The 14,955-nt window shown below is 40.1% G+C and overlaps 1 protein-coding gene across 1 annotated transcript; it reads left to right on the top strand.

Moving 5' to 3' along the window:
* Positions 1 to 732: 732 nt before the first annotated feature.
* AIG1 (androgen-induced 1) lies at positions 733 to 14,448 on the top strand. Its single transcript, XM_010076246.1, has 3 exons — positions 733 to 843; positions 10,516 to 10,679; positions 13,877 to 14,448. Exons 1-3 carry the CDS (start codon positions 761 to 763, stop codon positions 13,912 to 13,914), a joined length of 285 nt encoding a protein of 94 aa, XP_010074548.1. The 5' UTR covers positions 733 to 760; the 3' UTR covers positions 13,915 to 14,448.
* The last annotated feature ends 507 nt before the right edge of the window (positions 14,449 to 14,955 follow it).

Genomic DNA, 14,955 nt, shown 5'->3' with positions numbered 1-14,955 from the left:
ATGTGTGTGGAAAAATTATAAAATAAGAAATTTCAAAGCTAAATAAAGGCAAGTGTCTGAAAATGGTTTTTACAGCTTTGGCTTTTGTATGTTTTATTTGGGAATCTAAAACCATTTTACCCAACTAACAAATTAAGATTCACAACACCTTTCCGAATAAGATAATTGCTCCTGTCTTACAGATGGAGGAACAGAGGTATTGACGCTATAATTTGAAAATATGTCCCCTGATTTCAGGTCCTCAGACTGAGATACTTTTAAACCTGATTCTCAGAAGCGTGAAATACCTCAATTTTTCTTCATTCATTTGGCATTGTTTGTGCCTAGAGTCTCTGAAAATCAGATGCATAGCTTCCTAATTTGAATGGTCAAAATAACAAAAGTGACATGGCAAAGATGTAGAGAGCAGCTGCAAGGCCAAACTGGGACTGAGACCTGTGTCTTCTCATGCCACATCCCCTTTTTACTCACTGGTACCTGCCTTGGATTCCTGGACAAAAGGAAAACTGTTCTACTCACTGTTCTCCTCTGCTCTCTCAAACAGTTGGACGTTCTAGTGATGATATTGTTTGGGTTATTGATCGACTTTATAGAGTAATTTTACCTTGTCTTTCAAGAAAATTTCCTTCATATTTTTGTGATTAAGTCTCATTGTAGAACTAGCATGGAAATGCATTGAGAATCATTTGTATCACCTGGTTTTCCCCCGTTGTGTTGTGTTTTTCAGCATACAACAGTTTTGCCCTTTGTATTAATCGAGATGAGAACAACACATCATCAGTATCCCAGCAGGAGCTGTGGACTGGCTGCAGTGTGCACCTTCGCTGTTGGCTATATATTATGGTAAGGGCTGTATGCGCTGTGTTTTCATAGTGTATTGGAGGTTTTGTACTGCTAAATTTGGGCACATATTTCATTATGGATATAATCGCTAACAGATTCATGCTGCATGCCTCGTTTGGTCCAAGACCTGGGCTTTGTCTGGTTTCCCCAGATGCTTATATTTTTAGAAAGTATATGCCAAACCTCACACAACAAGAATTTGTTGAACAATCCCATGTAAGCAGTGGTCTTTCCAAGGGTACATTTTTCAACCTTTTTTCAAGCTAAATGTTTTTCTTGGACCTTAGTTTTATTGCTTAGGGTTTTTGTTCTATCAAATAAAATTGAGAACAGGCAAATTATTTCCTGCATCAGTATTTAGGTGGCAACACAAAAGATAGAACACTGTCTTTTTTCTTTACTAGTTCATAAATTCTTTCTGTAAAATTGATTACAGAATAAGCCAGTAATCCAAACACTCTGAAGTTTGTTTTAAAAAATGCAAATGTTTGTGAAGAATTAAACTAAAACAGAAATAACCTTTCTTACACAACATTAAATTAAGAATTTGGACAGTTTCTATTCACGCACCTGACTTACATGACAGAGTTAATTTACTTTGGTCATTCTAGCATTTTATTGTTCACTAAGCCTTTGTTTTATTTACGGTGCTCCTTTGATACCATGTATCTTTTGTCCTTTCTGCAAACATTTCATGACCCCTGTTTACTTCTCATATTCTTTCTTCTCACCTCACAACACCCTTCCCTCAGCTAACAGGATATTTTCCAAAATTGTGGATAATATACTGCTTTTTCCACTAGTCAAGTGAGTTAAAACTAATGAGAGAGGAACACAGGCTCAAGGCAGTACTGGCATAGTGCTTCAACTATGCAACTTGCCTCTTCGGTCTGATGAGAGGCCGTTATTCATACACACACACCGAGTGATCCTGAAGTGCTCGTAATCCAGTTGAAGTGGGATGTTGTGTCCCAGTACAATAGTCACATTCTGCCATTTGCTTGTATAAACATACATATCCTTCTTAAAAAATAATAATATTAGTAATTGTAAGGTAAGGACAGCCTCATGCAAAAAGGCACGTAATGATTCATTCAAAAGAAAGGAATTTTTTTTTAACCCACATATAATAGTAATGCATAACTGTGATATTTTTCTTCCTTCCTCTGAAGGGTGCCTAGAGACAGTTTGGCAGATTTATTGTACCTGTGATCTGACCTCCTATAGCAACTCCTGTTTTCTCAAAATCGTCTGAGTAGGCACATGCAATAGTATTCAATAGGAATAGAAAATTGAAAAAATCCTGTTCTGCAAATTAAATAAAACCAGAGGTGTCTTAAAATCTTTTAAGAAGCTGTTACAGTATCAGTGTGATACTCACATGGCTTGATCCTGCCCACTACAGTGCATCTACATCCTACAGCTACAAGTACAGCGTAAAAGGAAATTGTAGGACAAGTAAAGCAGGGGAAGAAGATTCTGCATTAAGAAATTAACTACTAAGCAGGTACCCAGATACAGCCTATGATCAGCTCCCTTTGCTTTTCCTGTTTATTGATTTTGCCTACATGTACATTATTTCCAAAATGGTTAGGGCTACTCTCAAGTGACTCACCTTCTTCCAAGTTGTGATTTCTGTAAAGATGGTCTGAGAGAATTGCTTATTCAGCCTGAAGGTCATCCTGCTAAATTCTGCATTTCTCCCTCTACTCTTATGAAAGAAGGTCTTTGGGGAAGACTGGAGGCAGACACAGGCTACACTGTGCCACCATCTGAAAGCTCTGCGTGTCTTCCGCCTACAAGTGTTATTGAAGCCACTATCCAAGATTTTGTTGAGACTGCAGGCCAAATCTTGTCTCCATTATATCAATACAATGTATCTGACATTTACAGGTTGTGAAAATGTACCAGAAAGTATGAAAAGTGTGGGGGGAGGGTTATCCCTGTCACTTGGACTGTGCTTGTCTTTCACAGCTGAGGTCCATTATCTTCATGCTGCTAAGTGACCACATTGAAGTAGAGACCTTAATCACTTAGAGTGTTTGGAATTACTTAATTCAGATTTGCTGCCCTCATTGATGTACCCTTTAGACTCCTCAAGGTTAGCACAATGCATTAAAATTAAACCACAGCTGCAAATGACCTAGTTACATACAGCCTGGTAGAACTTCCTTCCATTGTACCCTTGGCTGTCCATGGGTCCCCTGCTGGGGCCTAGTTCTTGGTTTATGGTTTTTTATCTAGAGGTTAGGGATCTGCCACTTGAGAATTTGGCCTTCTCCCTACGTCATTGTTTCCCTCAGCAGAAGTGTTTTCACTGCAACTCTCTCAGTATAAAGTGGAGACAGTTACTGATCAGATGTTCTCTATGTTTTGCTGTTGTCTCTTTCCCCACCTCAGCCGAAACCTTCTTACCATGCTACATGGCACATGTATCATGTTGCACTTTGTACAGTAAAGGAGCATACAGGAGGACATTGTTTAGGTTTGATTCTGTTAATGCGGTTTTTTTCAACACCGAATAGAGAAGAGCTTGTGTTTTATTTCATATGTGACTGAATCTTTCACCTATGGCAGAGATGATGGAGTTGCAAGCTTTTACTGCATATATTTGATAAATGAGAAAACAGGCAAACAATTCTGAATAGAATCACTGAAGTTGGAAGAACATCGCTAAATAACTTGATATCCCCTGAGCATTATTCAGAGACGTTATCTGAGAAACATCCTTTCCTGAAGAGCAAAACCTTTTCTTTTTTTTTCTTTTTTTTTTTTTTTGGCATTCTCTCCATTCAGTCAGAGAGCATTTGAGTAGGCACACTTAGCTCATGTGCTCTCTGTGAGGGGGAGCTCTCCTTTGCTCTTAAGGAACTGTGCCCAGGCAGAGCATTCACAGACTTGCATTGCCTGTTGCAGACCATACATGGACTTTCAGGATCAAGGCCATGGGATAACATGGGAAAGGCCGATTGGCTTTATTTAGCATGGCTTGAAAAGGTCACAATTTGTACTGAATTGATAAATCTAGACAATGCTAAGAAAATCCAAGAGCTTGCCAGTACTACCAGAACATACTGCCAATGGGTGTGTGGAGTTGGTTGTCAAGGAACAGAAAAGAGCCAGAAATGTGTTGCTCCTTGTAATAAGAATGACCTCATGGTAACTAGTATCAGAACCTAATATGTCCCTAAAATAAACTGAGACAAATACGTTTATTTAAAAAGGTTTTCTTGTTCCCTCTGCTTTTGAGCACTTGAGAATGCCAAAAAACCAGACCCTATGAATTTGACCCCACTGCTGGGCTACGTGTTTGGGAGCAAAAGACTTTATCTGCTCTCTTGTTCCTGTCTCAAATCCACTAGGAGCTGCCTCCACATGTACCAAGCTTGGACTTGATTTGTTCTTTCATTCTTTGATAAATTTATTTAAAGACCTCAGGTACCTTTAAACTTTCATTGGAAAATAAAGTTTCTCTTGAAGTGGCTTTAGGAGAGTTCTATAGATTTGCTGAGGGAGAGCATTTAGATGGGGTAATTTGCTGGATTCTCCTTGAATTAATTTTAAAAGGAATGTACACTGAGAATTTGGAATGAATTTGAGATCGATGCTGTCAGCCTTGCTGTAGGATTTCTGATAGTGATTCTCCATAGAACGAGAGGAAGCTCTGAAAGAGTAGATGTTGGCAAAGGGATGAGGGTGCAGACTGCTAAGACAAACCTTGACATTCAGAAGAGGGGGATGGAGAGTTAGAGCATGAAGCTTGGTGGGAATGGACAGCCATATCGACAAAGAAGGCCAGGATTGAGAAACCAGGAGTTCTGAGGTTGCTGGTACCGATGGAGCAGGAGAGACACAGCATCTCTGTGCTACAGTGTGCTGGGGGTCTGTATGTAGGGACGGCGTCATGAATGCTTTTGGAAGTGAGCACCGGGGACAGAAGTTCAATACAGATCAGAGGAATCACTGGTTGGGGAAAAAACAAGTGAGAAGTCCTTGAGGCAAGTAAAAGAGATGAACTAGAACCACGGGTTAAAACAGAAATGGGTAAGGAAATGTGCAGCCCACAGGTCAGCAGCTTGAAAGCTGAAATCACGCAAGTAAGTGGGAAAAGCTGGGAGGGGGAGAGACAGGCTTTGAAATCAGAGTGAAAGGCTGATGGAGAGGTGGGTGATAGATGAGACAATGCAGAGGAGGAGAAAAGAGTTGGAGCCAGAGCTACTCAGAACAGGAAAGAGTAGGAAGAAGTAGAAGAAGCAGAAATAGGCCAGGAGAAGATTAGCATCCCCTGTATCTGACCCAGAAGAAGGGTGGGACAGCAGAAGTGTTTTCAGAGAGAGAAGGCTGCATGGATCCTCAGCCTGTTAGGTCTGACATAGCCGTTATGGACTGTTACAGTCTGGCTCCGCTCCACCTCCACATCCTCAAATCTTTCAGTCAAAGCAACAGTACAATCATAGATAACATGCATGGATAATACATTCTCACTTGCTTGTGCAACCCCTTAAAATATAGCTCAAGAAGGCATAGCAACCATTAGTATATTTAAAATGAAATATTATGTATAAAAATAGATGACTTCCAAAGATGACCAGACCTTGCAGCAAATCTGCAGAGTTTCTGTCATTCTAGCTACTTGCACATAAACACAAATTTTTGCTAAGCTTTGTTCATCTCAGAGGATGAACAATGTCATGCTGAGTGTGTTTTGCATGTGACATTATTTGCAGCTACAGTTTTCCAGGACTTGTCTTCTTCTGACTGCATAAGCCACTCCATACCAGTAGCACAGTCCCTATGACCCAGTTATTGTTCAGCACCACTCAGATCAATGGAGAAGAGCCCAGTGTAAGAAACAGGAACAATAGGGGATGATTGCTGTTATTTCCCTACTGATGACTGTTTATTGAACTTATTTTTTAGTCTTTAAAATGTCTAAACAATGTACATTCCTGGTGCAGGTGACTTAGGCCTGGCTGGCTGGTATTATAAGCAGCTCAGCATCTTAATGTGGCTGAGATGTTAACAGTTCTGATTAGATCCAGAACAAGCTGTCCTGTGTTGGAGGGAGGGGTGGGGCGGGAATCATAAAGGTTTATGAAAATGTGCCTCACATCAGACAGTACAGAACCCAAAAGCAGAACAGATTTAGTTTGGGTCATTGTGCTCCTGCCTCTGAAAGCACAGGGTTGGTCCCTACTCTATAACCACAAATTATTTGTTCATTCATGTTTTGAATGACTCAGCTGCCGTAAGCCTGTCACCCTCCTTTGGGAGACATTCCACATTTTAATAGTTCTGGGTAAAGTTCTCACTTTCTGTGGAAAAGGAAGAGAGTAATGCTAGGCAAGATCATGAAATAAAAGCGCAGAAAATGCCCATGAAAGGCACAACAGGAACTGGCGTAGGATTTGTTTGAGACCAAAGATTCAGCCTTCCTTTCTGACAGTCACTGGAAACCTGAACAGCACAGAAGATGCGGGAAGGGATTTGCTGCTGCAAGAAGTGACCAGAAAGGAACTGCCATAGAGTAGTCCTGTATCCAGGCTCTAGCTGTAGCTAATGTCAGGTGCTTCAAGAGAAGATTTAGCAGGCCATTTTGGAATAACCAGCCTGGGAAGTTTTCTTCCAAAACCTGTGTCAAAAAGTAGATGCTTGGATCCTTCAGTCTTGATGGTTTATATACCTTGTGCTCTTTGAACTTAAAAGCGTAACTGTACACATTCTTATTGCTTCTACAGTCTCCTGACTTCAGGAGCTTGCTAGAGGTGCATGATATGGCATGGAGAAGAGGAGTGGACTAAGTAGATTTCCAAACTTGTATACTTCAAAACTTTTTGTATATCTTGATTTCATTGATGCATCACTGAAACATAGGATAGAGCATTCCAGAGGTTAATAAGGTATCATTCAGAAAGATATTTCCATTATCAGATTTCAATTTCTTGTCTCCGAGTTCTATTGAAATGCTTCTTGTTATAACAAAGAGCATTGGGAGCTCTTCAGCCGTTTTATGACATGCATTATTGTTCTGTGGCCTCTCATTCACTGCTCTTGAAAACTTATACAGCTCTCATCTAATAGTTCCTGTTTCCAGAACACATAGTACTGATAGTTGTTTGGCTGCAGCCTTCGCTGAAGGACTCGAGTTGGGCAGGAAATGGGTGGAGAGTCTCAGAGTTCAGACCACAAAATGCTGCCAACCTGTGATGCCTGTGCAAGTATATTCAAACTCCTGTAGCTGAGAGCAGCCATCATGGAGAAGCAACCATTTTCAGCAACCTGGCTCCAGTTGCAACATCTTTCAGGTGCCATGGTTATCTTCTGTTATTCTGTGCTTGCTTCTACCAGCACTATGTTTTACACATGCTGTTGTAACAGCTGCATTACTCAAAGCGACAGGTAGAGCACACATAAACCACAAGGTTCCAATAATTTTTTGTAGTTACTTTTCTTCATTAACAAAAGACCTATAGCAAAAAAACCCCGTATATTTATCTTCTCTGCATAGTTTTCATTTCCTCCTGATTACTTTGATAGGAGAGATATACAACATCTATTGTATACTAGAAGTGAAAAAAAAGCTACAAATACAAATTTTTGACAGATTTTTTAAAAATAAGCAATATTGTGTGTTTTCAAATAGTTTTTCATGATTTCTACACCAGCTGGTTGAAAATTTCCAAAAATCACCACTTTTTTTAACAGACATTTTAATTTGAATACAATGTGTGAATATTTTCATTCCTTCTTTTCTTACCAGTTCTAACAAATGGCTAAGTGAGCTCAATGACCTGTAACACATTCATCTTTGAAAACACAGTTACATCTACATGGGCTGCCACAGAACCAAAGCACAGGGAGATTCAAGTTAATTTTATCTTCTCAAAGGTTCCTGGTTCAGTTTTAGCTTAAACTTTTTCTCCTCAGTTTATTTTTGTCTAAACAACCCATTTTTTGTAACTGTTCAATAACAGGGTCTTAAATTGGATCTAGACTTGCACTCCTTAGTAAATCTTAATGCATGCTCCCCTGTGCTTATCTAATAATGAGGTTGGACACGAATAATGACTACTAGAATTGTGATGTTGAAAGCATTTATTAACATTAGTAATCAGCAATCTTGTGTGGAAGCTTTATGTCTATGGTTTATCAGCCCTTTATTGTGTGGCGTCGAGATAGCTTCTGTTCAAGCAGGAACGAACCCGCTAAGAAAGACCATCAGGTGAGGTTTCCATGGCAGCCGTCATCCCTTTGCTGCTCGCGTTTGTGGTATAGACAATGGAGGAATAGTCAGTGTGTCACTGCTCAGCAGAGAGGAGGCAAATATAGCTCCATCCCAAAGCAGCAAGTGGTGTGGTACAGCTCATTTTAAGGAAGATCAAGGCAGCCGATCAGGTGGGTTTGTGACCGTTACCTCTCGAGTGGTGCTTCATATCTCTTGTTCTCAAAGCATGAATTCCTGCGGCATGGCTGCACTGGGGGCAGGCATACAACAGCTACCCTGAACACGTGAGGAGTATCACCAAACAATGAGTGGGCTCCTGCGCTGGGCAGCAAAGAGCAGCGTGCGTGAGCTGTACTCAAAGACTCTGAACTAACCAGAGATCACTGACATTCAGGAGTTCATCAGTGACTCACTGGTTGGATTTAGAAAATATTTCCTCTTTCCAGCATGAATACATTCTAGTAAATGCCACTTCTGCTTGGTTCATGAAGTTGGCTACATAGGTGCAGTTTAGGAGATCTCTTGAAAAGTCCTTCTGTAAAGGTGCTTTATAGTCCTGGACAGTTTCATCACACCACAGAAAATAAGAGAAAAGCACTGGCTTTTTTTCAAGCTTTTTCCTTGGAGCTTGTTTTTTACAGAATAATCATAAAATAAAAGCAAGTGGAAATGAAAAATGTTCGGCAATAATAGGCACTCCCTGCTAAGCCAGTCTAGGACTAGAGGACATCCCATTACCTTCTACCCTACTGTCCCATCTTTTTCTTAAATCAAGAGGAACGTGGTATCCCCTGTTACCATGAGTTACCCAGGAACCCTTTATTTTTTCACAGATAACTTTATCTTGTCAGGTTAATTCTGGTACAGAAGAATGATGTGGAAAATAACTGCAAAGTACAGAGATCATTTTCCATGTGTGAGCTCATTTGGAGAAAGGGTTTTTAATCTGCATTTAGATGGTGCAGATTAATTTACTGACACGTAAATTCTTACATGAAGTGTCCAACTGGTAAGGGTTTGGCTGTAATAAAAGCTTTTCTAAGAAGGAGGAAAGCTATGACAACCACATACATTTCCTGGGTGAGGGAGAATGGTTAAACAGGGATTCTGTACTCTGGGTGACAGGCATTTGTGGGAACAGTTGTGGGTGGACTTCTGTGACTCTGCCCTTCAGGAGCCTATGACTGTTGATGTAGTGATCAAAAGTCTGCCTTAAACAAATGTAAGTATCAGCAGGTGAAGCAAATCATATGGACGTGGAGGACCCCATCAATAACAGTCTGTGCAGCTGCTGAGCCTTCTCTAGCTGTGCTTCACTGTGAACTTCTCTCTCAAATTGCTGGGTCAGAAAGGAAGAGGTTTACATTCTTCAAGAGAGCCCAGCAGCCCCTGGGACTGAGCACTTTTCCCAGTCAGCTTCCCTGATGTTTGCTCAGTTTGGGAGCACTTGTCTTTCTCTAGCTTCCACCTACTGGAACATATGGACCTGCTCTGCTCTCTCTGACTTCACCACTTACCACGTCAGGTCTTACCTCAAAATCTATCCCTTCAGAGGGTACAGGTGTCCATTGCAGTCATCCACAGCAAAACCCTGTGCCTGGAGTGCTTCTTCAGGCCGCACTGCAGTAAAGCTGAGACCCTATCTCTTGGGTTAGCGCACCAACAATCTCCACTGTAGCTGAATGCTAAAAAATCTCTTCATCACCAGCAAACTGCCATCCTTCCTTCTCCTTTACTCTATATTGAGTGTGGAGCTGGGCAGAATTTCACTGATAAGGTTGGTTGTTGTTTGGGGTTTTTTTTAAGTGTTTATCCTACCTAGAGAAAATTATTAGATCTCAAATGATACCGGGTAACTGAAAGAAAAGGAGGAGCAACCTAAAACACAGGTGCTGAAGAAATTATTCTCTCAAAGAGAAGCTGAACCATATGCTTCTGGCAAACCCAAAAACTGACACACTTGCCAGGTGTAGTGAGGAGAAGCAGCAGAAACACACAAATGTGTGCAAAATGAAAGGACACTGCAGAAAGCAGAGCCTTGGGCTGTGTAGGAGAGCCTGAAGAACACTGAATGCTCTTTGGATAAAGAACCTGCTTGGAACAGAGGGTGCTGCAGTTTCCATGCTGCCACACGAAACAAGGGTGTGTATTCCTTGTAAATATAGATGCAACAAAGAAATACCTGCCTACGTCAGAACATGAAAATTGGCCAACTTCTCATATTAAATTTAAAACAAAGCAGTAAGAATGTGGGAAATCAGTCACAGTTCTATCATTTGTAATGTCTGGCCTGGGTGAATGTCATCCGGGTGCTCCAGTTCAGTTGTTAATTGCAGTCCTTTCAAATAATTGCTTTACAGGTTACAGTAGCTCAGCCTACAGCCCAAGTTTCTTTTGAAAAACAGGGCTGTATAGAGTCAGTACTCGTTATTTTTGTTTTGTTTCAGGGTGTGCTGGATTCACCATGTTACTGGAGTGTGGGTGTACCCGCTTCTTGAGCACCTCAGCCCAGGTGTCAAAATAATCTTTTTTGCAGCTGTTACTGTAATAATTAACATATTCTACTTGCTGGGAGAGATCCTGAACAACTACATCTGGGATACCCAAAAATGTGAGTATTGTTTTAGGAATATTGATTCATGAAATACACCACGGAGACTTGAGTATGCTCCCCTGAAAGTCGAGAAGGTTTTAAGCTGGCTAAAACAAAGGAGAATGACAGAAGTTCCACTGAAACATCTTGCTTGCTCTTAAAAGTAGCTGGATGAACGGAATGGCTGCTGGAGAGCATGATGAGCTATGAATATGTATTCTTTTTTATAACTTCCAATACTAATTTAAGAGCTGTTGGCAATTACCTGAGAGGTTTACAACCCACTTGGTTTACAACCCACTTATTAGCTGATGAACCCATTAAATGCAGCTAGAATAAAGTGTCATTCTGTGGGAATGCTGTTAACAGTAAGCTTAGACTTAGAAATAAAAATATATTCTTTTAGTATTTTCAGGTATGAGGTGTTTTCTGCTTATGAATTTACTCAAGGAAAATGAATATGTTCATGTCAGTAAAATAACAGGAATGAAAGATCACCTTGGTGCGGGGTAAACATAACTGTGCAGACTCTACATCATCTACCCTGCCTAGGCCACCCATTGCTGAGTAAAGGAAAAGGGAAAATAAGACAAACACAAGATTAAAAGTAGGTTCCTTTAATCGATGAAGCATGTTTTAATGAAAAACATTAATCAAATTGCCTGAAATAAGCAAACAACAGTCATAGTCCCCACAATGGCAAATCACAACTGGAGTGAAATCCATGCTCCGTAGGAATTCTGTCATTACATTCGTTGGGTCCATAACACGTTGGGACCATTTGAACAGCCTGTATCCCCTTTTGAGAAACTTAGTGTGCACTGGTTAATACACCATAAATTCACAGGGTAGTTTATTGTACACACAAATCTCTTTTAATAGGGCCTTCAGTACAAGGTAGAACCTAATGCAAGAAGCTCAAAGCAGTTTTACTTGCCATTTGCTCACATTAGCACCAGGGTATAGTGTCTCTCTGTTTTTACTCTAGAACCAGTGATCCTTGGTCACAGGGTTCAAGTCTCGTTTTCACTCCTCAGTTTGATGTCACATTCACATCTGTTTAACTTATTTAAGTTAATTCAGGAAAGAAGTTTCTAAAAAAGGCAGCTGTGAGGAGTAATTTCACTTGACCTAGGTCCTGTATAAAGAATAATAATGTAGTGAAGAATCACATGTTCTTACCAAGGCCACGAATAAGTAAATGGTGGAAAATCTCCCTCACAGTTCCACAGTGTGCATAACAAATTCCCTGGTTCTTGTGGCCCTCCACCCTTGAGAAGCTAGTATCAATTGGATCATTCTTCCACCTTTTGCAAGGTTCACCATGGCATTATTATCATCTCCGTAATTTCCTTGATTTGATTAAAGAATATTGATACAAAGTCCTTTGTGGTTTAAGCATGTGCAAACCAGAAAATGCCATGAGTCACCTGCTGGTTTGCCGTGCTTGAAACACTTTGCATGAACCTAACCTGAGTGTATGGGAGGCAAACCGCAAACAGTAGAGATGTAAAATAATGCCAGTCTGTCACCATGCAAGACTTGGGAAAAATATTATTTTAAAACTGTACATTTAAAGGGGGATTTTAAGCAGTAAGCTTGCAAATCAAAGCGGTCTGCCATGAGAAGATATCTGGGGCGAGAGGGGGTTGGTTTGGATTTGGAGTTTTTTCCTTTTCCTCTGGAGATGCACTAAATAAAACCTCACATCTGACAAAATGATTTGCAGTTAGTTTTTCCAAGTTACACCACAAACATGGTAGGCAAGGAAAAATTTGCCCTTTGTACAAGCCAGTGTCTGTGCACAGTTTTGAGGGTATCTGCATTCCTGCCAAACTATTTGATGCATCTGCAGTAGAGTGTTTCAGAAGAAAGGAAGGAGGCTCTTTTAAAAAGGCAAGTAAAACAGGTCATTTAAAACTCTTGGAAAAGTTCCTTCCAGAAGAAAGCAGAAGTCTCAAGATTGGCTCTGGAGCAGCCTTGTAAACCCACTGCAATCTTTTGGACCCAGCCTTTTGTTTTGGTTGTTAAACCTTCATCTGTGGCTCTTCCACTACATTGGTTTGCCAGCAACACCCAGAGCCATTGTACTTAGGCTGCTGAAAGTGCGCAGACCCATTTGTTTCCGTGTTGCTTCCTTCAGCAAGGCAGCTCTGAAGTTCCGCTTTCTAACTGCAGATGGGTCTTATTGTTTCCTATATTGGAATCAATTAACTATGTTTTTAAAGTAACGTTAAGTGTACCCACCATCTATGCGGTAGCTTAAGATCACTTTATTTCATTAACAGGTGATCTTACTTGTGACTCGATTTTCCTCTCAGCATTTTCAAACATTGCTTCTCTTTTGCCTTTAGTCCTCAGAAGTATTTTTTTTCCAGCATGCAGCAGGCCTGAAAACCTCCAAAAGAAATATTTGTATTTGAGATGTCTGGCAGAGAGGGCTTAGTCAGAAGAACAATACTTTTGTCAGATACCAATAGTAATTCATTGTCTAGGAACAGGCATATGAAATAGCTGAATGTTTTCATTGCCAGAAAAAACACAATCTGCTGCCCAGTCCAGCCTTTGCTCAGCATAGAAAAGGGACAAGTCCTGCACCAAGGATAAGTTCTTTTAGGAGCTCTACACTCAACTCAGCCCTTCTGATATTACTGAAAGACACGGCTGTTAAGAGAGAGGCACCCTATCAACAGGAACTGATTCTTCATTCTTGTACTTTCAAAAAAGTGAGATGTACGTGCAAATATTTTAAAATCTAATCTTGAAATGGAGGAGGAGTAAAGTTATTGAATTCTGAAACAATTTTTAAAACTTGCTTTCAGAAAAAGTCAGCTGCTTAGCTTCAGCTATAACAAGATCTACTTTAATTTGCTTGTAGGTAAGCAGAGGACGTGAGGGAACTAACTGTTCCCAGACCCCTGCAGCAGTCAAAGGCGCTGAGCGTGCGGCAGGGGGTTAGGCTGATTTGAAAATGGTCTGGAGGGAGGAAGGGTTGTGCTGTTCATTACTGGACAACCACTGCCATCAGGTGTGCAGATGCTCTTTTCATTCACCGCAGGTGAGGTAACACATGCAAGAGCATGTGAGTAAGTAGGGGAGAAACAACAGCAATAAAAGGAAAAGAAAGATTAATGCATCAGAAGAACGTCTCTAAATAAATTCTTCGTTTTTATTTATTGAGAGATTTTTAAAAGCGGTTCTCCATATGTTTTCAGGTATTGAAGAAGGAAAAGAAAAGCCGAAATTGGACTGAACAATAGAGGCAACATGGAGGATTGTTTATGGCTCCATGGAAGATTTCTCATCCCCAACAGAGGCTGGCGTGGAGAGGAATCTTTTGGAAAGGAGGAAGTTTAATGGGCCCTTTGCTCAGTGCAAGGATATTTTGGGGTTTTATATGGAGGGAAAATGATTTTAGCTACAAATAATAATAACGTTTCAACCTCCGTTCCATGCTTGCATGTGACATACACACATAAGATGTATATTTATCTCCACAGCATTCTCAACATGCATTTCTTGCATCAAATAAGTCATGAAATCATCAAGTCATTAAATCTTTTCACTTCCACCAAGAAGATCAATGGGTCCATTCTCAATATTGTTTGAGAAAAGCTTAACCAGATAGGTCTAATATGGGGAAACAAAGCAATCCTTTATATTTCAAAGTACAGTGTAAAAATACAGTAGAAGTTAATTGCATGAATGTATCCAAAGAATTCAATCTGATTGAAATATCCATGTAACACTATGTAACAGCTGCCTTAAATCAGTGATGTTAATAATTCTATCAGTCCAGTAAAATCTTACTTGCAGTGTTAGACTATCTGAATATGATGCAACTTTTCTTAAATAGGCCTAAATAAAGATCAAATTACCCCTGTGTTTCTGTTTCTTCATGTTGATTCTTGAAATTCTAGATGGTTTGATGGCATTTGAATGATAGTGATGGCATTTGAATTATATATTTTGAGGTTTTCCAATGTCAACTGTAAATTATATTATTTCTACATGATAATTTTTCTTCTTATTTTCCTAGTACAAGACCTGATCCTGCACTTTCAGGTTTGAAGTTCTCAATACATGGGCTGATCCATTAGTGTTATACCAGAGAGCATTTAAGCCTTACTTCAGGAAGGCACGTAAGCAAATGTTTAAACATATGCCTGTTTGTATTAGCAATTCAGTTGCAAAATACTAATGATTGTTTAAACTTGACAGGATTCTGTTTCATTATCAGACGATCAAGAAGGATCTCTAGTAGGCTGAAAAAATGTCTAGAATTAAAATAAAG

Source organism: Pterocles gutturalis, unplaced genomic scaffold (genome assembly GCF_000699245.1).
Source record: "Pterocles gutturalis isolate BGI_N339 unplaced genomic scaffold, ASM69924v1 scaffold17648, whole genome shotgun sequence".
Classification (NCBI taxonomy): domain Eukaryota; kingdom Metazoa; phylum Chordata; class Aves; order Pterocliformes; family Pteroclidae; genus Pterocles; species Pterocles gutturalis.
This window is presented reverse-complemented; position numbering and strand designations above follow the sequence as displayed.

Bases quoted from the DNA above. Each gene is read 5' to 3' on its own strand.
- AIG1 (XM_010076246.1), top strand. From the start codon at position 761: ATGAGAACAACACATCATCAGTATCCCAGCAGGAGCTGTGGACTGGCT. The intron at 844-10,515 runs GTAAGGGCTGTA...GTTTTGTTTCAG, and splicing joins GCTGTTGGCTATATATTATG to GGTGTGCTGGATTCACCATG. The intron at 10,680-13,876 runs GTGAGTATTGTT...ATATGTTTTCAG, and splicing joins CATCTGGGATACCCAAAAAT to GTATTGAAGAAGGAAAAGAA.